This window comes from Podarcis cretensis (assembly GCF_951804945.1).
Source record: "Podarcis cretensis genome assembly, chromosome: 1".
NCBI classification, from domain to species: Eukaryota; Metazoa; Chordata; class Lepidosauria; order Squamata; family Lacertidae; genus Podarcis; species Podarcis cretensis.
The window spans coordinates 48476096-48503551 of NC_137170.1; the positions used below are offsets into that span (position 1 = coordinate 48476096).

The window sequence follows — 27456 nt, forward strand, 5'->3', positions numbered from 1 at the left end:
TAACCACTACACCACACTGGTTTAGGAGGACAATGATCTTCAAGCCCCCCCCCCCCAACCAGGCACTGTATTCTACATGAATACAGAAAAGGATACCCCTGTCTTAAATGCTGGTCGTCATGGTACCTTTCAGCAACATTTATCTACAGTGATTAATTTGAGTCAGGGCTTGCAAGGTTGGCCCCAGAATCCGCTTTACAACCTTAGCTTCTCTCTGCCTAGACCAGGGGTCAGCAACCTGCGGCTCCAGAGCCACATGTGGCTCTTTTACACCTTTGCTGCGGCTCCGGGGCGGATACTAGTGAGGGGAGGAGGCGCATTGTGCGCCCCGACACTCCCCACTGTGGCGGGTGCTGTACTGGCTGTGACATGGGGGCAGTGTGTGCGTTAGTCACGCACCATCCCGACGTCACCTTCCCGCCTGCTGTCAGATCGGAGGGCAGCGGCGCGCATGTTTGCGGCTCCCAGTTTTTTTTCCTTCGGAAACGGGTCCAAGTGGCTCTTTTTGTCTTAAAGGTTGCAGACCCCTAGCCTAGACTAACACCAAAAGTCAGGTCCAAATTAGAAAAGGAAATAAATAACTAGGCTTTCAGAGAGCAAGGCAGAAAGAATATGTCATGTCTGAATTAATCTGTGTAATGCCAAGGAGATGTGTTACTTCTTTCTCTCCTCATCTATCCCAAGGATGTCTGATATGGATTTGTGATTCTGATACCACAAAATCAATTCTCTCCATTTTTCAGGCCTGGTGGGTCTTTTTGTTGTTGTTCATTTGCAGTCGCTGTTCGTTCTTTTCTTCCTGTTTTGCTTGTCATTATATATACTTATCTGAAAGCTTATAAAAAAATTATTGGTCGTTGCTGATACTGGACAGATTATGCCTGCTTGGGGGTAGAAGCGAATGACACAACATGATGATAAACCTGCCATTTGTGATGCATCTGTTCACACTGATAACATTCAAATGATTCCTGGAATATACTCAGCGCTGCAAATTCTTTAGTCATTTGAGACATTTCTGGTCTATGATTATGCATATAAACTATTTAACTCTGGCCATGTGCACAGCGTTCTTGGAATCTCTTCTAACCGCGCTAGTGAGAGGTTCAGAATGTATGACATGTGCCACTGGAGCCTGCAGGTGGGCTTATTCAGATTTATGTGTCAGCAAATTACAGATACAGCTTTGCAGCAATGAGTAGCTCACAGCAGAAGTAATAAGAACTAGGCTTTGAGTTTGCTGCTCAGATTGTTCAGAGAAGTGTAAGTTCTCTCTCTTTCCTCCCTCAGCTCTGTTTTGGGATATATGTGGACTGGACTGAGAGGCAGAAGTTGGGCCAAAGTCTCTTTGTGAGTGATCGGCTTCATGCTATTGCAGGTCCTTTCCTCCCCAGGGATCCTTTCCCCCTTGACACTGAAAATATAGGCAAAGTGATTTTTAAGAGTTTTGGTTGTTGTTGGACCATGCAGAGGATCCATGTACCTCGGTTTACGAATGTAATCCATTCCGTAAGTCCATTCTTAAACTGAAACCGTTCTTAAACTGAGGCACGCTTTCCCTAATGAGGCCTCCCGCCGCCGGTGCCCTTCCACCGTTCGGCTTCCGTTCTTAGACCAAGGTTAAAGTTCACAAGCAAAGACACTATTTCTGGTTTTGTGGAGTTTGTAAAACAAATTGTTCTTAAATGGAGGTTACCACCGTTGGACTGGGTAGTTTCCTAAAGGTGCTAGATTAGCCATATACTGGCCATAGAATCATAGAACTTTAGACTAGAGTCATCTAGTCCGGTGTTCCCCAAACTTGGGTCTCTAGCTGTTTTTGGACTACAATTCCCATCATCTCTGATCACTGGTCCTGTTAGCTAGGGATGATGGGAGAAATGAGCATATCCTCACCTTCCAGTGTTGATAGTCAATGAATAAATTCAGAACAGTGATTGACAAGTGATATAGAGAAATCTGAGAACTCTCACAAACACATGAGGAAAAATCCCCAAATAGCTTCAAAATAAACCAGGAAGTTTATTTCTGTGGCGGGAAAGAAGTAGTATTCCCTGTGTGCCCCCGTGGAAGTGGGAGATTTGCATCCAGTCCTATACAGACTTACCTAGGAGTAAGTCTCACTGAACTTAATAAATATGGATAGGATTGGGTTGCACGTAGCTGCAATTTTTTCACCTCTATCTGCATCATGGTAGGATTGACCCTTGCAGTAGAGTTTCCTTGATAATAATTCAGTTTCCGTTTGGTAACTGTTTCATCCTGAAATTAAAAATTTAAGGTCTTATATATATAATAAATGTTTATAAATGTATCAACCAAGCATGTACATAACTATGTGGACCACATGTCTGGAGCAGCACAGGAAGACTGAAACCATTTTGACTCCCAAACTGACCAAATGTTTTCTCTGCAAGGAGGGAGGGGGTGAGGGAACCTTCCCATTGTCTCAGGAATTGGGAAATCACCATCTCAAAGGAATGGCCAGACTACCAGGAAAGGCAATCAGATAAGGCATTATCAGATAACCTGACAGACAGGAAAAACAGCAACTTTCTGTTGTAGACCACCTTTTCTGTGATTTGCTGTACAACAGCAACTTTCTGTTGTAGACCACCTTTTCTGTGATGCAGGTATGATGTTTGTGGGGTGGTGGTCTTGGGTTACACCCCTTCTGTGATGTATGTATGATGTATGGAGGGGTGCTCTTGAGCTCCGGGGAAGGCAATTTAAAATGTCTATATAAGAGCAGACACACCTTGGTTCTGGGTCCTCCTCCTTTCCTGTGTTTGAGGGGAGCACCCTGTTCAACAGTTCAATAAAGATCAGGCTTACTAGCTGCTTTGCTTCTCAGTATTCTCTGATTGGCCTCTGTTATTTTCTCCTGCTGATGGAGAACCTACAAAGGACTCTATAAGGGCTCCTGTGTCCCCCATAAGGGAATAGGGGCAGATTTTGTTTATTACAATCCAGAGACTGGTATCTAAATTAACTATACTGTTAGTCACTGTGGGATCTGTGTAAACATTTGGCCTCTGAATTTTTTGCTCATCAGTGCTACAATTTTGCCTGCGCTAAATAAACACCTCCAGATATTGTTGCTGTTTCCATGTGTACTTAATAAGTAGATGTGACTTGAGGTGAATAACAGTGAAACACTTTGTTTATGTATGAAACAGCTTTCTTTTGTTTTCTTCCATCTCATACTTTTCATTCTTTTCTCTTGCAGGTTCTTAACCTGGAAGGAAGACTGTTGACTCTGGACAGTAGAAGCTAAATCTTGTGTATGGCGTGGTTAAGGTTGCAACCTGTCAGCTCAGCCTTCCTCCGTTTTGGGCTCATTACTTTTGTCCTTTTTTTACATGGTCTGCAGGTGGACGCTGGCACGGGGGCAGATCCAGCCAGCATAGGACAAAACAGTACATGCTCAGGTTCCTCGGTGTGCAAGGAGGGTGTTATCTTGCCAATATGGTACCCAGAAAACCCATCTCTGGGGGACAAAATTGCCAGGGTTATTGTTTACTTTGTGGCGCTGATCTATATGTTCCTCGGAGTCTCCATCATTGCCGATCGCTTCATGGCATCCATAGAGGTCATTACTTCGCAAGAGAAAGAGGTTACCATCAGGAAACCCAATGGAGAAACCACCACCACCACCATCCGAGTTTGGAATGAAACTGTTTCCAATTTGACCCTCATGGCTCTTGGTTCCTCTGCTCCTGAGATCCTCCTGTCATTGATAGAGGTCTGTGGCCATGGATTCATTGCTGGCGATCTGGGACCTTCAACCATAGTTGGCAGTGCAGCTTTCAATATGTTTATTATCATAGCCATCTGTGTCTATGTCATTCCTGATGGCGAGGTGAGGAAGATAAAGCATTTGAGGGTCTTCTTTGTCACTGCGGCTTGGAGCATCTTCGCCTATATCTGGTTATACATGATCCTTGCGGTTTTCTCTCCAGGCGTGGTCCAGGTATGGGAAGGCCTCCTCACTCTGTTCTTCTTCCCTGTTTGTGTCCTCCTGGCTTGGATAGCAGACAGAAGGCTGTTCTTCTACAAGTATATGCACAAAAAGTACCGTACTGACAAGCACAGAGGTATTATCATTGAGACTGAGGGGGAGCACCCCAAAGGGATTGAAATGGACGGTAAGATGATGAACTCTCACTTTCTGGATGGAAACCTAGTGCCTATGGAGGGGAAAGAGGTGGACGAGTCTCGCAAAGAGATGATCCGGATTCTCAAGGATCTGAAGCAAAAACACCCAGAGAAAGACTTAGACCAGCTGGTGGAAATGGCCAATTACCATGCCTTATCTCATCAGCAAAAGAGCAGAGCATTCTATCGGATTCAGGCCACCAGGATGATGACCGGAGCAGGAAATATCCTTAAAAAGCATGCAGCTGAGCAAGCCAAGAGGAGTGCTAGCTTGCATGAGGTGCGGCCAGAGGAACCAGAGGACTTTATCTCAAAAATTTGTTTTGATCCTTGCTCCTACCAGTGTCTGGAGAACTGTGGTGCTGTCCTCCTAACCGTCGTTCGGAAAGGAGGAGACATATCCAAGACAATCTATGTGGACTATAAAACGGAGGATGGCTCTGCCAATGCGGGGGCTGACTATGAGTTTACAGAAGGGACGGTTGTCTTGAAGTCAGGGGAGACCCAGAAAGAGTTCTCTATAGGGATCATTGATGATGACATCTTTGAGGAAGATGAGCATTTCTTTGTGCGCCTCAGCAACCTGCGGGTGGTTGAGACAGACGAACCTCCTCCAGAGCTCAATAACTTGCCATACCCCAAGGCCATGCTGGCCTCTCCTTATGTGGCCACTGTGACTATCTTAGATGATGACCATGCGGGCATCTTCACCTTTGAGTGTGACGTGATACATGTCAGTGAGAGCATTGGGGTAATGGAGGTGAAAGTCCTTAGGACATCTGGTGCCCGAGGTACAGTCATAGTCCCTTTTAGAACAGTAGAAGGAACAGCAAAAGGAGGCGGAGAGGACTTTGAAGATGCTTATGGGGAGCTGGAGTTCAAGAACGATGAAACTGTGTAAGTACCTCGCTTTAATTTCTTCAGAGGTCAACTATTTAACTCCAGAATTTTCTTCCATCACAGGTAAACAAGGGCAACATGTAATGGACTGTCCTCTCTCCCTTCCCTCTAGTCTTCATACTTATCTCCCCCCAGGCAAGAACCCTACAGCAGGATCTGGGCTTTTCTGCTCTCCTCCTAGGAATAAATAAATAGGGCTGCATTCTTCTTTAATGGCCTAATGGGAATACCTTTGAAACTTTACTTGAGTATTGTTAAAACTGTGACAAGATTAAATTGCAAAATAAAGTTGGGGTCTTGGTCCAGAGGAATATTCCCCAAGTTAATTGTCATTGACACATGCTATTATCAGATTGAACGAGTTATGGTTGTAGGACTAGATCCTTGGTCATCATACCCTGATCTTACTGGTTCATCTAATCAGTTACAAGATTCAGGTAGGTAGCCATGTTGGTCTGACGCAATCAAAATAAATTAAAAAATTGTCCAGTAGCACCTTAGAGACCAACTAAGTTTGTTCTGGGTATAAGCTTTTGTGTCCATGCACACTTCTTCAGATACAATTTTTAATGTTTTTTTATCCAACCAGTTACATTCTCCTCTGCTTCTTTCCAGCCCACAAATTAATCCCTATTTCCCCCAATAATGATAGTTCAGTTTGAGTCTAAGTAACACATCGGTTGCTTCAAAAGAGAGATAAAAGCTTCTAATTAGGTTTTAAGAAATATGGTAGGAAACCCGAGCAGTTTTCACGTGCTCCCCTGCAAATAAAATTCCTTTACATACTAAGGGATTTCTACCATCTTTGATGATGCACATTGCAATTATTCTTGGAAACAAAATCTTCTGTTAGCCAAGTCTACAGCAATGTACATTCCTCTATTAAGGTTTGGTAGCATGACCACCTCTGATCTACAGTTTAAATTAGCAAGATATTTTAGATAAAGTTGGAAGGTGGAAAAATCTGTAAGATGCCTTCAGTGTAATCATCTCTTTTAGCTTGAAGCTTAAAACAGACACAGCTTTATTAATCACACATTTAATTTGTTATACCTTCCTCTTTATAAAATACATGTTAAAGCAACCTCTCTAGTAGATTTATTATGCTGCTCTGCTTGCCCTGCCTCTGTTGATTCCTCTGTCACTGTGAGGGTTTGTTAGTGAATGCAAGAGGAACAGACCATACTGAGCTAGGTGCTCCAATGGTCTGACTTGGTCTCCCCTGGGCAGAGGCATTTTTCTCTTTCACTCGCAATCATATAATTGCAATTTTTGTGACTGTCCAGTGACATCGCAGCAAAATGCACTATACATGTTAACAGTTTCATGTTTAATTAATAGTTCTCTAATTTTCCATTATGGAAAAAGCTGATCCTTCAGGAGGAGATTCTGGATGCTGTGCCAGATTTTAAAAAAAGGCAAATGGAAACCTGTCATATGCAACCTAAAGACCACCTCTATTTACAAGAAAAGAGTGGTAAAGCGAAACAGCTACAACTGCAAGTTGTTTTCCTTTAGAATTCTAAGTTGTTCTTTTCCATGTCAGCACTAGGTTAGCTGCATTCACAAATGTCCCCCACCGCCCCCCACCCCAATTGATCTCAATCAAGTAGGTATACAGGAAAACATTAAAGAGTCAGGAAATGGAGTTTGCTCTGTCCTGGAGATACTGCCTACCACTTAGGAGACAATGACCAGAGATGATTGCACAGGATGCTTTTCCTTAAGTGGCAAAAGTTTGTGTATCATTAAAATATTTAAAAAGAAAAGAAACCATGCTGAATCCCTAAAAATGTTTATCTTGGGTGGAGTGTGGGAATAAAAAGACCCCTGAATCAAACTTCAATTCTGTGGGAAGCAGATGGATCCTGCTGCCGGGTCTTGCTTATTGCTTCTGTAATTCCAGTATGGTCAAAGTTTCCTCACCCATATTTAGGGAGGTGGGTTGGGAGAAATTTCTCTGTTGTTGGTGGATAGGTGATCTTCTGTGTAACTCTCTTGTTGAAGGAGTGTGGAATTGAGGGGAGTTCTAATTTCTGTGACTCTGCAAGCAATCCAAATCCCACAACCCAGCTGTTCTACACAGGCGGGCTGGTACTGCCACTGGTGCCAACCTGTTGATGGTGTGCAGATTACATCACTGTTGCTCTGCCTCTGCAGGCTTCCTCTTAGTAAGCATGGAACTGAGTTCATTTTGGCCACATACTAGCAGCTGTGTTGGCTTGTGTGGTGGTGGACACAGTGGTATCCTCCTGTCAGCAGTGTCTCCAAGCTTATTGCATGGGATAGGGCAAGTTGAGGTGGCAATGAGGTCACAGCTATGCACAGACCTGTGAGGTCTGCACCCTGGTGCTCCCTCCTTAAGCAGTCCCATCCACCATATTGGGTTGGGGCCTATGGAAGATCCACTAGCCTCATCCAACAGCTATAATTCTGCTGCCATCTGCTCTGTCCTATCAGCTTCAGAGCTGATTGACAGGTAGCTGTGAGGTCTAGGACAGCAGTGCTCAAGCCTCTACAGATCCTATGTACTTTATCCTTGCTCAGAGAATCCTGCCTTCTGGTGAGGAGTGCTAGGCCATTGGAGAGCATCCAGGCCACTGGAAGCATTTCCTGCTGCCCCTGCTCCTTGTTGACGTGGGCCTCAGGCAGCGCTTCTCATTTCCCTCTTATTCCATCCCCATCATTAGTCCAGTTAATGCACTGAAGTGCCTTTTGGGAAAGTAGCAAGCTCAAACACATTAGACCTTTGGATCTTCTTCTTCTTCTTTTTTTACGTAATCCATTTAATAGTTCAAGAGCCAATTCTGCAACATTGAATAGCTGCCACATTGCCCCAAGTGATGCCGCAAAGGGCAAATGTGAGAACTACATATATTTAGCAGGACTTGTGCTGTCACTGCGATGCCTGTGAACCTGCTCGATGAAGTTCCATTTTCTCCAGTAATTGATTTTAAAATTCAAGCCGCTGTTTTGGAGGGCACATACATCACGGCTTTCCAACATGGCAGATTTCCAAACATAGCAACTAGTACAGAAGAAGCACCCATGGATTGGGCTGATTTATTTTTCTCTTTTTTTAATCATAGAATATGAGCAAGGATTTGGGGGTGCAAATCAAACTGAATGCCCCTTGTTGTCCCTTCCAACTCTACAATTCTATTACATTTTAGCCCACTGGATGAAGTGACCACCACTGAAACTTTTCATCAAATCTGTGTACCAGTTCTATGGATTTGATATCCCCCTTTATCACTACCTTAAGGAGTCTCAAAGCAGTTAACATTCTCCTTTCTCTTCCTCTCCCACAACAAACACTCTGTAAGGTGAGTGGGGCTGAGAGACTTCAAAGAAGTTTGACTGGCCCAAAGTCACCCAGCAGCTGCATGTGGAGGAGTGGAGACGCGAACTCGGTTCACCAGATTACGAGACTACCGCTCTTAACCACTACACCACACGGGCTCACATGCATGCTTTATATTCAAACAGTCCCATTTATAATTGGAGAGGAGCCCTTCAGAGATTATTTCCGAAGAGTGTAGAGTAATCCACAGATATTTGATTCAGTACAGATGCCTGCCTACTTTAAGGCATAACGTCATTGTGGTTTAGTAAGGGAGTATGGTGGCAGATAAATTACCAGTTTTGAGAGGCTGCCATGACTTTAGAGCAAGGACAGTAAGTCTGTATCTAATTCTTGATAGAGATGCCTAAGTAGAAGTTACATGGTTTCACTGCTTTGTGCCTCTGAAACCTACAGGTGTATATTTTAAAGAATTTCATAATTGCAGACAGCATTGTCTAGCAGGGTGTTTGTAAATTCTGATTGTTGACAATACTAGATGCTTTCTCTCCATTCACTGCCTTACATCCTTGCCACTTATTTGCTGCTGCTGCCGGCCTCCCAACTTCCCATCAGATTCTAACTTATAGGGATTGTGGGCCGCCCATTGTCGGCTGAGCTATTTAAGAATCATCTCTCATGCTTCTCTTGGGAATTCTCTGATTACCACAGTCAGTGCCCTGGGATTAATAATGTTAAGAAGACACATTTACTGACATACCAAGTTTAAATTACAGCTTCTGTAACTTTTTGTAAGCAGGCTGAGGTCTGCTTCCCGTAGCCAGTATTTCTCCTCTATAATTTTTTGTTTCACAAAATGACCCTTTTCAATTAAGGACTTCCAGGGAGGAGATTGCAGTCGTTTGAAGACAAGCCATTTAAATAATGCATCCAAAACATTGAGATACTTGCATGGTTTCATCAAGGAGTTTGTTTTGTGTTTATGAGAGACAGGATACACACAGGTCCTAAATATCAGTGTCATGTACCCGCATGTATAGATGTTTGAAGGTTTGTATAATAGGGGCTCCACAATGGTGGAAGCTTTTTTTGGTGGGGGGAGGTAAATGTTGGATTTACTTTTATGTCCTGCTCCTTGAATATGTGTCAAAGGTTGTAGATAAGCTCCCCTTCTTTCAGGATTTAATAATCACTAAGAAAAAAATCTATTTTCCCTTTGACATGCAGTGCTTATGGTACATACTTATGGTATGAAACACCATACTTATGGTATGAAACACTTCAGCGTGAATGTTGGCTGTGCATTGGCTGGCATGACTTGGGGAGATTATCTGTGGTGTTTTCATGTTGACTGGCTGAGGAGCAGTGTGTGTTGTGAGATTAGGATCAGATGATTGTGGTGGCGTTTCAGGAATGCATGAAATCAGTCTTCTGAAATGGGACACCCTGACAATTGCTTAAACAGGAGAAGCATTGGGTTGATCTTTACCCTCTTACAGCCTTTGCTGACAGGTGCTGATGGGGATTACATGCCAACTGTCCATGTGAAGGACAAATGGCATCCTGTCAGGCAGGGGTGGGTGGGTGGAAGGGAATGGAATGGCGTGTGAACGGATTTGTGTGACAACTTCAAATGAGGGGAACTCCCAGAGTCCCAAATCGCCCATAGCTTGAGTGAAATACATTGACAGTGAAGATAATAGGTGAAGAGGATTCTTAGCAGCCCATGGTGGAAAGGCTGTAAGATTAATTCATGGGCCATGTGTTTGCATAATCTTAGAGGGAACTTATCCCAAAGTGGATTAAAAATGGCCTTTTTCAGGTCAAACAACTAATTGGTGGTTGGTTTCAGAGTTCTGCTACTCTTGCTCACTGTGGTAAGGAAGTAACTTGTTATATCCTGTGTCTTAGTGACATGGAACAGAGATGAGATCTATCCATCGATGTTTAGAAATGCAGGCAAAAAGTCGCTTCCCATCTGCTTTTGCTATACTGGTTCATTCATGGTCTTGCCCATATTTCTTTATATACATAACTGTAGGTTGAATTTCAGCCTAGAGGTGATGCTGTTGCTTGATGATCTCATGGTTAGAAGAAGGTAAGGTTGGCCATTGTTGAAAAGGTGTCCTTGCCCCATTAAAAATAGATGTGTTGGGGATAGAGTCCAGATCCAACCTTGTTCCTGCAGGTGGCTGGCTTTCCATTTCACTGGATTTGTAGAGTGCATACTTTTTTTGATCAGACAAAAAGCATCCATGTGATATGAGCCCTTCCATTCATTCAGGTCTGCAAAAGGCCTTTGTTTAGGATCCCTTTGCTACAAAGCTAGAAGGATTCAATTATCGGCCCTCCTTTACTGTGGCCTTGCAGCCTAAATAAATCCATCTCAGCCATTCCCTCCAGATTTTGTAGGGAAAGATCTATTTTTATTTCACTGGCTTTCAATCAGATAAACACACACACAGAGAGAAATCTGCTGCTGGGAGGAAAATCCCTAAAATTCCTTTATATAGAATTAGATATTTCTACAGCCCCATTTACTATCACATGCATGTGTGTGTGTGTGTGTGTGTGTGTGTGTGTGTGTCTGTCTGTCTGTCTGATCAAAGACTAAATAATTTGAAAAGGTTACCCGGAGCTTCACAATCTTCTTTGAATGTGCTTTAGTAGACAAGTCCATATTCCTCAAGGCACTTAAATTATATTAACATGAATGGACCAGTCTGAATCCCATGAACAGTTGCACCAAGCCAAACAAGGCATAGACTGAAGGTTATATATCACAGTATTGTGCCTTTACACCAAATCTTGCATTTGATCTCAAGTGCTCCTTCCAGATGAGCCGCACCAAGGGCTTGTGCTGCTTCAAAAGTGACAGGAAGGAGGCAGCAACAACTCTTTGCGCAGCGTCCCAAAGAGTGTCCCAAAATGATCTGGCAATGCCCTGAGATGGCAGAGCCTCATATGTGGGTTAAAGCTGGCCAATGGATAGTGGTTAACCTTAGATTTTCACATATTGAATATATTTCTGCCAGAATGAACTTTCGTTTCCAGTATGGATCGGAATGTCCAACACCTTTTCATTTTAGGTATTAAATAAGACTCTGGAAATATTAATGGGGAGCAAACCTGTTGATCTGATTTCTCATCCAATATCGTCTGGGAAGGATGCCTGATAGCTGCCTTACATTTAAATCTCATCTTCAAAAGCTCTAGCGAAAAGGCCAGTACATATGTTAATACAGCCAGAAAATGTGCCAGAACCTCATATGCTGTGGTAGTACAAACATCGTCACTGTCATTAAATTATCCACCAACCGAGTATTGCACCCCTGAATGGGAAATGTGCCAGGACTTCCTGTTAGACTAATGTAAGACTTCATGCTGCAGTGTTAACCCTAGTTTTACAAGGATTTGAATCCAAAAGTGCCTTTACAAATGTGGAAAATGTTTATCCAAAGAGCTTGTGCAATCATGAGAACTGCTTTAGATCCTTACTATTAAAGCATTATGTAAACCTTTGCACAACCTCTTATGCAAGCTTTTGTGAAACTAGCTATTATTTGGATCCAACTCATAGTTACTGGTAGTAGTATTGTAGGGGCATCTCTACCACTCTGGGCCATCGTCTGCTGTCCCCCCTAAGCCCTGGTGCCAGACAGAGCTGTGTATGCTACATGACCTGTCCTGGACCCCCTAGACGACCTGCAGGTGCAGTGGGGGGTGCGATCCTGCCACCAGTGTTGAAATAAGATGCAACAGCCAGGCCAGTTAGCTTCCACACGTGGAACAAGGAGGGGTGCAATCTTGTTCTTTGCCTCAGGCAGCAAAATATGTTTGGCTGCCCCTGACCTAGGGGAGTTTGCACCCTAAGTTTGCAAGAATGTGGTTTTTGCGTGTGAGGTGCATTTTCTCTTCACCAGCTTAGATAGCTGAATTTAGCATGTGCAATGAGTAGCAGTAGTTGCTTTCCTATGTACCTGGTAGTTTGGCTTGTACTAAAGAGGGTCTCCATGCTAAAGTCAAGGTTTCAGTCCAGAGCAAATGCATTTAGCACCATGGATAGCAGCAACAATGTTCTTTTGCTCAAAAGGTGACTTCGTTGTTAAGCCATTTCCTAACTTCAGAGGAGAGGGGGTTGCGGGACACCCCCTCCCGCACACGCAGGGGCTGACCTTTTGCCCCCGCGAGAACAAGGGAATCCCTGGGTGTGCCTGCGACCCTGCCCGCCAATCGGCGGGCTGGGGAGGCGTGGCCTAGCCCATTTAAGGCCAGGCGCTCTTTGCCCCATTGCAGCTGATCGGGTTTTCCCATCCCACCCACCCTCTAGGTTAGCTAGCTATAACCTTGCTATGGACTCCAGTTGGTCGCCGCAAGGGGCCTGGTAGGAATTTTTCCAACTTGGCGCACTTCCAGCCTTTTGGTTTTTTCGCCTACCTCGTAGCAAACGTCACAACTTCCTCGGTATTGGCAGTTAGGCATTGGCGGGGGTAATTGTTATGCAAATGAAGGGGGGAAGGAAGCGCCATCACCTTCCCCCAATGAAAAGGGTAGTCCGGTAGAGGACTCCGGGGGGCATTGCCTTGTCCGAAACCTAGGGAGGTAAGGGCCTCCGGCACGCCCCCGAGCGGTGACACCCGTGGGATCCTAGTTGCCGTACTTCAACAGGACTCCCACGGCTTGTGGATAACCCTTCCCAGTCTTCATGCCGGGTAGTCGATAGGAGCCAATGCCTAAGGCCAATACCTTTCAATTCCTGTAATCAATAAAGTTGTGGCCTTTTTATGCCCATTAACCTTAAATAATGTGTCCGGTGTCTTCATTTCACATGGGGGAGGGGACTTGCCACACAATAAGGATTGATGTGCCTCATACAATCACTGTATTCATGGAATAAAATTACTGTATTTTCCTGTGTATAACACGTCCCCGTGTATAACGCCCCCTATTTTGCAGGACTCCAATTTAAGAAAATGGAGGGAGATGGTCCAGAGTTGTTGAGCTTTTTTTGGGGGGGGGGATGCTAAATATCACTCACCCGACTGACAAACGCTGCCAATCGCACGCATCGCCAAAGCCAACAGCAGCCAGCAATTGGACGCAGCAGCAGCCAATCCAAGCCAGCCCTTGACGCAGCCACCCACCAAATCACCACTGATAAGCTCCTGATCACAGATGCAACCAATCGCCCAACCCCCCTCTGCACTTCCCATGTATAAGATGACCCCAGAAAGAAAATACAATACGAATGACAATGGGATACTCATCATGCTGACGGAGCCTGTGAAGACATATGAGGAATGCCATTCCTTTTCCTCTTTCACAGAGCCTTGTGTACATTCCCATTCTGAATTGAAACTTTATCTATTCCTTGTAAGCTGTACAAAATCAGATCTGCCCATATTTGGAAAGAACTTTAAAAAACAACAATGCACACACAAGATTAGAAGAAATTATTGTCGCTAGTTCTGGTAGTTCTGGTAGTTCTGGTAGTTGAGATTTAAATAAACATTAGCAATATAGGTTGATTTTTGTTGGAATATGTAAATGCTTAGAGATCGCTAGTAATATAAAACGGCATACAAATTAAAATAATCATAATAAAGTGAGTTGGCAGTGAATTCCCAAGGTTGAATTCTTGAAACATAGGTAACATCTTAAAATATGCCAGGTTCAACATTTCATGATGGGTAAAATCAATATCATGAATTTTATAATTGGTGGTGGTGATGATGATGATGATGATGATGATGATGATATTTATATTTATATCCTGCCCACTCTGGGCGGCTCCCAACATAGTAATAATAATAATAATAATAATAATAATAATAATAATAAAAGTGATAAAATATAAAAAATATCAAATATTAAAAACTTCGCTAATCAGGGCTGCCTTCAGATATCTTCTAAAAGTCAGATAGTTGTTTATTTCTTTGACATCCGATGGGAGGGCGTTTCACAGGGCGGGCACCTCTACTGCCCTCTGCCTGGTTCCCTGTAACCTCACTTCTCACAGTGAGGGAACTGCGAGAAGGCTCTCAGAGCTGGACTTCAGTGTCCAGGCAGAATGATGAGGGTGGAGATGCTCCTATCTGTATTTTATATACCACACTTTTTGTTGCAACAGAAATACACAGGGTGGCTAACAGGGAATCGTGCTGGAAAGGTTGCTAGAATTCCTGACATATGTCAGTTGACTGGTGTAATAGTCATGATGATCAGGCCTTCCTTGTTGCATCTGGCTGCCCCTGACAGGTCAGTTGTTTTGAAAGGGATGGGAAGAGGCAATTTGGAGGGGATCAGGGAGGGAGACTGGATGGAAAGGAGAGGTTGGGGGAGATAAGGTGAGGTGGGCTAAGCTAGGAATTACTTTCTGGCCCATAGAATATTTTGGGGGCTCATAATGATTGTCTCATCTTTTATGCAAGCATCACTGGTACCCAAAGCTCATTTCTGGGATCTCTATGCAAATAAAACGGGTTGCCAATATTCAGTGTGGTTAACACTGAACTTGAGCAAATAGCTTCATAGTATGTGAAACCAGGGCACTGGCTTTTTCAATTCCAGTTTCTTTTCACAAAGCATCACAGTGAAATTTGCCATGTATGCCCAGATTCATTTATATTGTTGTTGAGGTTCAGCTGTTGAGGTGCACATTGTGAAATCTTCTCCTTTCCTCTGCAGCCCTCCTCCAGAGGGTTGTTGAACTCTCAACTCCCATGAGCTCCAGCCAATATGTCCAATGGTTAGGGGTAATGGGAGCTGTAGTCCAGCAATGTATGGAGGGTCGTGCAATAACTGTCCTTGCTTTTAAGTTAACTGCAGTTCAGGCTTGTGTTAAACCAGGTCATGGCTTCCTACATATTTATAGCTGTCCTCTTGCACTGTCTCCTTTACAATGTTGCAACAGACTAACAGCTACCCCTCTGAGGCGGAGCACTGTCATGAGCCCCACAATCCCGACTGACTGGAGGGTAGGATGACAATTGCTGTCAGAGGAGGAAGAAGAGGAGGGCTTGGAAGGCACTGTCAGCAGGGATAGGCTGAGGGGAAGGACTCTGGCCTTGCTCCTTCACCTTTAGATGTCAGGGAGGAGCAGTAGTCCTGCTGTCTCCCTGTCCTGCCCCATCAACAGAGTGGAGTAGAGATTCCCTAGCATTGAGGAAGGGTGTTGACCAGCTGGAGAGGGGAGGCTGGTCAGCTGGAGGGAAGGAGGAGCCAGAGGAGCTTCCACCATTAGCAACAGACACTCGTCCCTCCAAATGCACCATATTGTAAGGTGAAAGAGTCTCCCAAGACTGCCTTTAAAAGCTGCCTGGAAGGGTGTGACCATTTGTTGAGACGCCTCTGCAGCTTTTGTCTGCTGTTGGAATCTGATGCTGTTCTTGAACTCTTTAACCATGCCTTTGGAATCTGTATCCGTGGCCTGACCTGTGCCATTGTAAACCTTGAATAAAGCTTTCTTACTTTTCCGTACATAAGAGCCTCTTTTTGTAGCGTTTGGGGTGGGAGCCTTGAGACAGAGGACGCTATTTTCTTTGTGTAAAACAAACTCAGCACAGCCAGTTTGATTACAGGAGAACCTCGTTTTCAATTGAAGGCATGGTGGAAAATATCAGGTAGCAGGTATGTAATTAACTGTACGTGTAGTTTAGTCATTTAAACTCCTCATCCAATATTTGCAGACAGAATATATAATCTTTGTTCCTGGGTGAAAATAGCACCTCCAGTAGTGTCATGCTTTCTGACACAATCGCAGATGGAGGAGAAAGGGAGTAGGAGAGAGCTGTGCAAAAATAGCTATAGGCTTGCTCATATCTCAGATTTAAGCAGGGGCAAGCAAGCTGAGGATATGGGAGGGGAATCTGTGAATCTTAAGATTGCTAACTAAAAAAACAACAACAATCGACGTGTTTATAAGAAATGACTTCATGAGGTAAGGTCACACTCCCCGGAGGGTACTTCTAATTTAATTACGGGGTGTGTCTCTATCTTCTTCTGGGCAAGAGAACGGCTCAGCTTCCTTTAACCACTGCCCAGAATGCTTGTGAGACACCCTATAATTCAATTAGAAGTACCCTCCAGGGAGCATATAATTATATCCTATCAGTGAAACCTAATGACAAGCGCCTCATATCACATGGTGAGTAACTCTATCCTGCTGCCCAGAACCTTTCACCGGTAAAGAACTAATCTGCTTAGCGCAGATTGAACTCCGTGGTGTGCAGCACTTACCCAAATGCTTCTGAAAGGAATCCCTGCCAGCGGAATAAACCTGTTAAAGGCGCGTGCTTGCCGTCCGTTGGGCTGGCCACCTCCTGGTTCCCAAGCGGCAGGGTCATTCATCTTTCAGATGCTACGGAAAACAATCTGGAGAGCGATTCTAAACTCACTGAGCTTCAGGGAAGTGGCGTGAATGCTGCTCTGGCAGTAGAGAAAGAGAAAGACTGGTGGGATGATACGGATGCTGCCCAAAGTCCACTGGCCTGGTCATGGGAAGTTGCATGGCCATAGGTGTCCTGCCTGTGATGTTCTGCTGGCAGGGGAGAGGGGAACTGGGCATGCCAGAAGGTATGGAGGGGTGATAGGGCAGGGATGGAGATGCCATACCCTGAACCCCTTTGCTTCTCTGAGAAGTGCTAGGAACCAGTTCAACTCTCTGCCAGCCCAGAAACTGGTGTAATGAATTCCCTCCCATTTCTAAATTCCTCCCTCATGTCCTACCCATGTTGAAATGGAAGGGCGTAGGATGTGGCAATTGCTTCACCGGTGAATCTTTTCTCCCCATCACCCCACCGGGTCAATATACAGTAGGATTACATTATGGTAGCCATTGTTACATAAGACAACCAAAGATTTCCAGACACGGTAAAGGTTAAAGCTTTCGTGGATGAGTCAGAAAGCAGTGCTAAAAATGAAAACCTGACTGAAATATCTGTTCTTTATTATTAACTTTACTGGTGTTTATGCAACAAAAGAAGCTAAATCAGATACCAAGTATGTATTAATTGGTCTAAAAGAAAAGGGTATTGCTGCAATGTTGATTATAGGGAGGAGTGGAGATGCCAAACATAGCTGAGTGTCACCTTAGCAGCTGTTGGAGGCATGTAAATATAACTTGTGCTGGAACTTGGAACAAGAAGTTTTGATCATTCCCTTGGAGGCCAAGGTATGGAAAGAGGATCTCTATTGTTAGAATTTGGGATAAGCATAGAGATGTGTTAGCCTTTTCTTTCTAGCTAATACAAGTCACAATCACATCACAAATATTTTAGCGTGGGCAGAAGCACAGGTGATTTAAGTACATGGGAGAAATATGCCTTTATGTTTTTTGTTTTTTTTAAAGAACATGAAAGTATTGCATTCCTATAAATAAGAGAAATCGTGCAGTCTGGAAGTCTGAGCAACAAAGAGACTGACAAAAGCATTATAACATAAATTGCCATGGCCCGGAGTCCATTGGCCCATGAAAATTTGTGCAAGTCTTCTTGTGCCTCAAGACTGTTATTTTGCTGCAACAGACTACCTGTGTTTAGACAGATCATGAATTTAATAGTGAGACTGCAGAGAGCTGACCAAGAGAATAGAAAGATAGCGGGACCTCTTAGCGTAAACTTAAAAAGGTAAAGGGACCCCTCACCATTAGGTCCAGTGGTGACCGACTCTGGGGTTGCGGCACTCATCTTGCTTTATTGGCCAAGGGAGCTTCCGGGTCATGTGGCTAGCATGACTAAGCCGCTTCTGGTGAACCAGAGCAGCACATGGAAACGCCGTTTACCTTCCCACCGGAGCGGTACCTATTTATCTACTTGCACTTTGATGTGCTTTTGAATTGCTAGGTTGGCAGGAGCAGGGACCGAGCAACAGGAGCTCACCCCGTCGCAGGAATTCGAACTGCCGACCTGATCAGCAAGTCCTAGGCTCTGTGGTTTAACCCACAGCGCCACCTGCATCCCTAGAGTAAACTTAAGAACTTCTAAACAAGCTCTCTCAAGTACCTGTAATATATTGATGGGGGTTCAAGATATGGAAGGAATATCTAGAGCAGCTGGGTGAACTCCAGGTATTCTTGCACTGCAACTCCCATCATCCCTGACCATTGGCTATCCTGGCTGGGACTGATGGGATTTGAGAGTCAAAAGCATCAGAGGGCACCAGGTTGGGGAAAGCTGATCTAGCAGTTCATAATCCCAGTATCTCAATGGTTGTATTTTTTGTTGTATCTCTAAATGCAGCAGTGCTTCGACATTAAAAAAAAAAAAGATTTGTACCAGTGGGATTATACATGTGCAGGAAAATTAAAAAGAAGTTTGGAAATACATCAGAAGAATGTTGAAGGGTAAAAAGATCAACCAGACTCTATGAATAAATATATTGTATAAAGATATGGCAATTTTGGAAAGATGCTAAGGATCATTTATTGTTTTATTGAGCTTGATGAAACACAGTATTAGCCCTGAACGCTGAGAGTTGATAGGTAATTTATTGGTAGCAATAAGGATGGATGTGTGTGTGTGTGTGTGTGTGTGTGTGTGTAAGTAAAAATAAAGCAGCTCCCATTGGGGACAAATGGAGAAGCACTTGGCAAAATTTCATGCTGAACAAATTAACTTATCCTTTAAAATGAGAGGAGCAGAACCTGCCTCAGTTAGCTTGTTTGTGGGAAAGCAGTAAAGGTTTTGGATTAGAATTAAATATCAAGAAAATAGTAGTGTTACCAATGTTATAAGAATTTCCTTTTTGCTTATATATAAAGTAGTTCAGTTTTGTGGCTGGAAGGAGAAATCTAATAAACTTACAGAATATAAATAGTTGAAGGCAATGTGGAAGAAGTTGTGTTGCATTATTGGAACAGATTGGAACTCATTTATTACATTTTACGTTTGACTTTTATTTGTACATTTTAATGAAAAAGAATAAAACTATAATACACGCACACACCAGCACCTTGATCTGTGCCAGAAGGAAACAAGGAACCAGTTCAGATGCTGAACTTGGGATGAATGTGTTTCCAGTGACCTATCCTATCGGAAGATGGGCTGCTGCTTTCTGCACTGGGGGAGACCTTAAAATTCTCATCAAGGGCAGCCCCACTTCAACACGTTACTGTAGTCTACTACAAAGGCATGGAAGAGATTTGCTAGGTCTTCTCCAGACAATGCAGTTGCGGCCTTCTTGCTGGATTGAGTTGGCACAGAGAGCTCCTGGCCTCTGCAACCGCCTGGGCTTCCAGGGATAGAAAGAAATCCATGGATCCAGAGGCTTTTTTGTTAGGCATTTTAGGTACAGAGATTCTGAGGGAGCGGAAATTATTATTCATGTACGCGACGACAGCAGCAAGGATACAGTGGTACCTCAGGTTAAGTACTTAATTCGTTCCGGAGGTCCGTACTTAACCTGAAACTGTTCTTAACCTGAAGCACCACTTTAGCCTATGGGGGCTCCTACTGCTGCTGCGCCGCCGGAGCACGATTTCTGTTCTCATCCTGAAGCAAAGTTCTTAACCTGAACCACTATTTCTGGGTTAGCGGAGTCTGTAACCTGAACCTGAAGCGTACCACTGTACTACTGACCCAGAGATGGAAAGAAGACAAAGTTCCAACCAGAGAGGAATGGCTGATGAAGATGATGGACTATGCCGAAATGGTGAGACTGACTAGAAAAATCTGAAACCAGGAAGAGAAGAATTTTAAGAAGGAATGGAAAAAAATTATAATGTATTTAAGAGAACACTGTAAACAACTAAAAACTTTGGCAGGATTTGAGTAATGCTTGTAATGTACGAAAAACTATGGAAAATGGACTATTTTTTAAAAAATAATAATGGAGAAAATAAGTTAAGCAGATGGAAAAAAGAATGGCAATGGTAACCATGGAAGGACGGAGAGAAGTCAAGGAATTCAGAGAATCCTAAATGAGGAGGTGAATGGTGTTTGAATTTAAATTTGTTATGTAAAAATTAATTAAAAATACATTTAAAAAAAGAAGAAGAAAGAAATCCATGGATGCTCAAAACCATTTCCCCACTTACAGCAGATCACTTCAACAGTTATGTTTTTAGCATGTACCCATATAATGCATTCTGAAAACAGAATGTTTCATACCACCAAAACAGTTGTTTTTAAAAGATATTTTTGATGTACTGCAGAGATTTCCCAAATGACTTCAGATCTTTATGGTGTGTTCCCATGTGGGAAACCAGTCCCCCCCCCCCAAGACAGTGTGTGAAATGGCCCAAAGTAAGCCCCTTAAGATGTGCTAATCTCTTCTGTATGCATTAGATGGAATCGTGTTCATTTGTCATTTCCAAATGCTTCCCTTCCCAGCATGTCTCAAATGTCTATTATCCTGTGGGTCTATTGCTCTAATGACACTAGGAAGACAGTGTTTGTTCTTTCATCCTTTGCAATTCTCGCCCAGCTGAAAAGGTATCATAGGAATGAATGTAGCTGTCACAGTTTGTAATGAATATGTTAGCATTACTGTCCTAGTCCTGAAATTCAGCATATGCCTTTAAATCGTTTTAATCTGTGGGAGGTGGATGTCATCTGAATGTTATCTTTAAAAAGAAGAAGAAGAAACAAATAGAAAGATAATGGAGACAGTTTTCGTGAAAAAGATGAGCAAGGGCTGTGTCTAGATCTCCTATTCCTTTCTGGAAGGGAGAATACTGAATGAAGAGACCTTGAAGATGGCAGATCTGAATCTCAATGCCGAACTGAACTGGGGACTGAGCCACTTGAAAAGAAGGGAAAGCAAGTAGGTGGGAGTGGGGAGACTTTAAGGATGAGTACTTGTGAAATCACCTTCCAGCTGGGCCAATTTAGCAAAATATCTAGACCCAGAATGGTGAACTTGCAGCTCTTTAGATGTTGTTGAAGTCCCAACTCCCATCAGCTCCAGCTGCCTTGGCCAATAGTCTGCAATGATGTGAGTTGTAGTCCACAGACAGCTCCTAATCTTGCTACAGTATGCAGAACACCAAGAAGGCTGGGGCAGAATGTGCATTTGAGGCCCCCTGTCCACTTCCTCACAGCACCTCGTGTAAGGGTCATGCCCCCAATCAGCTGAGGACAAAAGCTATGTTTGACAACAGAATGTTAACATTTTCAACTCTCAGCCTAACCTACTTTGCAAATGTTCTCTATAAATTCCTGGCAGAGATGTGCCAGATTCCAGGAAATAGTAATTGCCAGCAATAATTCATTGAGAGGGGATCTGTGGAGTGGGCACTCACACAAACTACAAGGCATCTCAGACCTTTTGTCCTATAAGGCATAAACGGACCTTCTTCAGCCCCCTTTCCTTCACACAAAGCTTCCACTCTGTAGCCCCGGAAATAGTCCTGAGTCATGTCACACTTCTCCTTCAGCCTAGCTCTGGATGTTATACAAAATTATGTGTTTTGTTTATATTTTTCTGGAGAACTCATTTCCAGTTCAGAAACCTGTGTTCCTTTCCAACATGGTGAGATGGATGAGCCATATAGGGATCTAGAGCACAAACGTTCTCATGTTTTGGAGGAGATGGTTTGTGTGTGTGGTTATCTGACCTTCCTTCCTTCCTTCCTTCCTTCCTTCCTTCCTTCCTTCCTTCCTTCCTTCCATCCATCCATCCATCCATGTTAACAGAGTAAGTGTGGGTTACTTGTGTTTTGGAGCCACTCAAGGTCTGTTCCCAATCTCATTCCAGGTACAATCTAAGGCAGGGGTCAGCAACCTTTTTCAGCTGTGGGCTAGTCCACCGTCCCTCAGAGCATGTGGTAGGCCGGACTATATATTTTTTTTTGGGTGGGGGAAGAACGAATTCCTATGCCCCATAAATAACCCAGAGATGCGTTTTAAATAAAAGCACACATTCTGCTCATGTAAAAATACCAGGCAGGTCCCACATATAACCCAGAGATGCATTCTCAATAAAGGGACACATTCTACTTATGATTCCCGGACCGTCCGGGGGCCGGATTGAGAAGGCGATTGGGCCGCATCTGGCCCCCGGGCCTTAGGTTGCCTACCCCTGATCTAAGGGCTAAGCAATAAGGGAACATCTCATAGTTAAAAGACTCAAATTCCCACTTGGTTTTTCTTAACTTAAGAATGCAATTAAATCTGAAATTCATTTTCTTGGATCTAATAGATACAAAATAGTCATTTCTTATTTGTTGTCATTCTTTTAAATGATGCAATATTTTTTTTAAAAAAAGTTTTACTGAGCAGGCACCTGCAACCTGCTGAGGCCACTCTATGTATAAAAAGGGGGAAAGGCTCATATTGGATTCTCATTGGTGCCATATCTTGAATTGGACTGCCTCTCATCACTGTATCACCTAGAATTTAGAAGCTCTTGACATTGTCCTTGAGTAGCACCTAAAATAATACAAATTTGGAGTTTGTTATCTATTTGGGGATACTTTGCATCTCATGTACCTTAAAAAGAAAGGTGTGGTTTGAAACTAAAACAACAACAGCATGGTGCCATCACAGAATCCCTCCAGTGCCAGTTTCTACCACCTCCTTTGGCACAGGGCAGGCATTGCTGCTGTGTTTTCATTTATTGTTTGCGCTAGTTTTTGCTTAAGGGAGCTGCTTCCTCCTCCTCCTCACATGCTTCCCACATGCTCACTTCACCTCCCTTAGCGCTTGCTATTAATTAGGCCCTTGATCCATCAAGTGCTAATTGTCAAGGGTTTAAATAGAAAAGAGGAAGGGAATGGGGGGAGAAGTAGAGCAGAAAACTACTGCTTCACAAACAGAAAATCTACCCACTCCTAATGGGGTCTGCCACTCACACATATCTTAATATTTGGTTAGATGGCTGGGGAGGAGTTCAGAGGGTGTTGGTGCAGAATCAGGCAGAGGACTTATCACAGTTGCAATTACCTTTGTCTAGCAGAAAAGTGTGTGTGTGTGTGTGTGTGTGTGTGTGTGTGTTTGTGTGTTTTAGCAGTTTGCTTTTCTTAGCAGCAACATGTGCAGAAACTGATTAAAAACATGCACAGAAATTGCCAATATGTCATGTTTGGCAGCCACAAACAATGCCCCGTCTGCATGCCTTCAGTACATACTTTGATGTTTCTATTTTGCCTTTCCTGAATGTGTGTGTGGGGGGAGATGGGGGACAAAGAACAGCAAACAGATGAAAGAGGGTATTACTCTCTTCCTCTGACAGAGTCTACACTGGGGCAGGGGGCAGTGGTTGAATGGCAGACGGCCACTGCCAGATAATAATCTGCCTTTGACCTGGGCAGCTTAAAGGTAACAATGAGCATTATTAATATGATAATAGATGATATGAGCACATCTATTTGTCTCCATAAAAGCCAGTTTCCAAAGGAGCAGAATTCTAGCATCAAATTGAAATGTGATTAAGTGCCAGGCTATATCTTCCACAGGGAGTTCTGTGATAAATTCACACACACACACACACACACACACACACGTGGTGTGCGTGGTAATTTGGAGCTGTGGTGTTTCAACCCTTTCCTTTGTGTCGTTTTCTTGCTGTTAGGTGCCTATATCAAGCCTGTGCATTTGAAACTGTCTACGCTCCAGGGTGTAGTTAGGCAAAAAAAAGTCACCTTCCTTAGACACGGGTGTTTACAGAGACATGGGGCGGATTTAACCCCCACCCAATTGGTGTTCCTCAAGTGCATCCCTTCCGCCCATGCAACTGAGTGTCTATCATTTATCCAAGGGGGAAATGTTAAGTGCTGCCTAGAGGCAGTCTTGCACTGGGAGAACAACGCCAGCATCTCTGACAACACATGACCAACCTGCTACCAGCAGATGCTCAAATGGGGAGTTGTGTACAAGCCCCCCTTCCAACTCTCATCCTGCCTGTCATAATTATGGGCATTTGTCTATTTAGATAAATAGCAAGCTCATTAGCACTTGTTAGGATTCCTGTGTGGCTAACTTACTGAAACAGCCGTAGTCCATTCTTAAGGACAGAAAGTAAATGAGCTTTGAAAAATTGGTTTTGTGAAGAAAAAAATGTGAGGTGCTCGGTTTGAAAGGGTGACGGGTCCAGCTGTCTAGCCTGCATTGATGGCGAGGATCAAGGGGTCTTGAGAGCTTTGGTTTGTTTCAACAACTCTGCATCATCGTGTTTTTTAAAAAAGCAGGATAGACCGTCTTAGGGTTGGTCCCAATGATGCTCCAGTTATTGCAGGCTATGGAACATTTACCCCCTTCCTGAAAGCAGTGATCTTTGAACATTGTAAAGCAGCTACCTCACGCCACCTTTGATTACCCACAGTGCATTGGGGCTCATACTCTGTTAGGAAATGATGCAGATCTAAATGTCAGCGATTGCTTCAAGGCTGCTTGAGGGATGTGATTTCTTAGCAGAGTTTTGTCGTTTAAAGCATCAACCTCAAGCTAACCTCTCTGCAGCTGTGGAACTATTTAGTGTTTATCCCCAGCCCCTCTTTTTTTTCATGAAGGATATGGCCTTCTCTCTCTATCCCTCTCTTGCAGACAAACATGTATACAAAAAAGAGAGAGATAATACATTTCCTCCATTTTTCTTCTAAATAGGATTTGCATTTCATTGTGCATCTTCTCCTATTTTAAAAATTCAATTCCACAAGGCATGCATGATGGTTTTTGAGAACTTGTGTGTGTGCTGTCAGACCTTCCCCTTTAGCAACCGTCTGTAAAGGAGTACCACCCTTTCCCTGCTCATTCTGCTGTTCTATATATTTCATTCCTGTGCCCATTCACACCAACCATCCCCTATGAGATTTTTTTTTAAAAGATGATATTTATTAAAGTTTCCAATAATACACAAAAACAAAAAATAGCAAAACAATTTTAAAATATCAAAAAAGAAAGAAGCAGAATTAAAAAAAACACTCAACATTTACAGTCCTTATTTTCAATAACTCTTTTCCGCGACTTCCCCTCACCTCCCCTTCTTGTATTCCATATCCAAATATTTATTCAACAAGTTCTTATCCCTAATTTTTAACCTTAATTTGTTATTATATTTAATTCAATTTATATATCAAGTTTAAACTTATATACATCAATCGTTATACTTAAAAACTTTTTCTAAGATCGACCCAATTTCCCTTCCTCGAAATCCCCATTTTTATACTAATAACACAGCAAAAAAAGAAAAAAATAGAAAAAATCAGGATATATTTGTACACCCTTTGGATTCCCAAACCCCACCCTCCCTTTCCCGGTTTCGATCCCCGAACCATTGTCCATTAATCCATCTGCTATCAGCCTGGAGACCTCACGTCTGAGGCTCTTAAATCTCTCTCAGTTCCTCTCTGCCGGTTTTTTTGATAGTCCTTTGTATTAAACACCAAGTCTCGGAGGGGCTCTGTCCCAATAATGTCCATGTTCCTTCCAGCCAGACCTCCATATTTAAAGGTGGAGCTCAAATCTTGTTTCTTAATCCTTTTAAGTCCAAATGTCCCAAAAGCTCCAACTTCCACCTTATTCAGATATATAGTCCATAGATCTTCAGATCTCCACAGAAGGAGATCTTTCCATTCCTCATTCTTCAATTCAAACCAAATTTTCATCATCCAGTCCTTGTTTTCTTTTGTATCCATCTTGACAGGCCTCAGGCTCTCCTTTGCCTTCTGCAGCATTACAGCCCCTCCTTCCTGCTCCACCCCTATGAGATATTTTTTTCATGCTAAACACTGTTTTGATGGTTTTTTTCTACAATCATATAATTTTTATGAAATAAGCTTACTGGGAGGGATAGCTAATGCCTCTGAAGACAGAATTCAAAATGACCTTAACAGATTGGACAACTGGGCCCAGACTAACAATATGAATTTCAGTAGCGACAAACGTATGGTTCTGCACTCAAGCAGGAAGAACCAGCTGCACAAATATAAGGTGGGAGGCACCTGGTTTAATAGCAGTACATGTGAAGAGGATCTAGGGGTCTTGGTGGACCACAAGCTTAACATGAGTCAACAGCAAAAAAAAGGTAATGCTATTCGAGGCTGCATCAACAGCCTTAAAGACCTACATTGGTTCCCAGTATGTTTCCGAGCACAATTCAAAGTGTTGGCATTGACCTTTAAAGCCCTAAACTGCCTCAGCCCAGTATACCTGAAGGAGCATCTGCACCCCCATCGTTCAGCCTAGACACTGAGGTACAGTGCCGAGGGCCTTCTGGTGGTTCCCTCACTGCAAGAAGTGAGGTTACAGGGAACCAGGCAGAGAGCCTTCTTGGTAGTGGCACCCCCCTGTGGAACGCCCTCCCATCAGATGTCAAGGACTTTTAGAAGACATCTGAAGGCAGCCCTGTTTAGGGAAGTTTTGAAGTTTTATTCTGTTTTTAGTGTTCTATTGGAAGCCACCCAGTGTGCAGAGGAGGGCAACCAAGATGATCAAGGGTCTAGAAAACAAGCTTTATGAGGAATGATGAGGGAGCTGCATATGTTTAGCCTGAAAAAGAGGAAACTGAAAAGAAATATGATAGCCATCTTCAAATATCTCAGGGGCTGTCACATGGAAGACAAAGCAAGTATTTTTCCCCTGCTCTGGAGTGTAGGGCTCAAACCAATAGCTTTTAAGTTACAAGAAAAGAGATTCTGACATCAGAAAGAGCTTCTGATAGTAAGAACTATTCGACAGTGGAATAGACTCCCTTGGAAGTTTATGGACTGTCCTTCCTTGGAGGTTTTTAAGCAGAGGTTAGGTGCCCATCTGTCATGGATGCTTTGATTGAAATACCTGCATTGCAGGGGGTTGGACTAGATGATCCTTGGGACCCCTTTCAACTCTACAATTCTATGAATCTATGATAAAGAAAATAAAGTCAGGATTGGCCAGTATTCGGTAAATCCTTAGGTCTGGACAGAACCGTGGATGACCCCACCAAATGCGGTGTCTACAAAACTCTTTGTGTGTCTTTTTACCCACTCAAAAGATGTTCTATCTCACTGCTATATATCTACTTTCTTAAAAAATAATAATCATGTGTGTTGCAGTCAGATGCTAATATCATTCATCCCTGTTTAATTACCTTTAAAGTGTTGTATGGTGGGTTGTGTATTTGAATGAACATCACCACCCACATTCTACCTGAAATAATCAAGTACACCTGACATGGGC

General features: G+C 43.3%; 1 protein-coding gene across 3 annotated transcripts in view; it reads left to right on the top strand.

Moving 5' to 3' along the window:
- SLC8A3 (solute carrier family 8 member A3) overlaps window positions 1–27456 on the top strand; it is a 164902-nt gene that overhangs the window by 36188 nt on the left and 101258 nt on the right. For all 3 annotated transcript variants that reach the window (XM_079990018.1, XM_079990020.1, XM_079990019.1), the window contains exon 2: window positions 3230–5055. In XM_079990018.1, coding sequence (XP_079846144.1) covers window positions 3287–5055 — 1769 coding nt within the window. In that variant the 5' untranslated portion in view covers window positions 3230–3286. The remainder of the gene's footprint in view (window positions 1–3229; window positions 5056–27456) is intronic.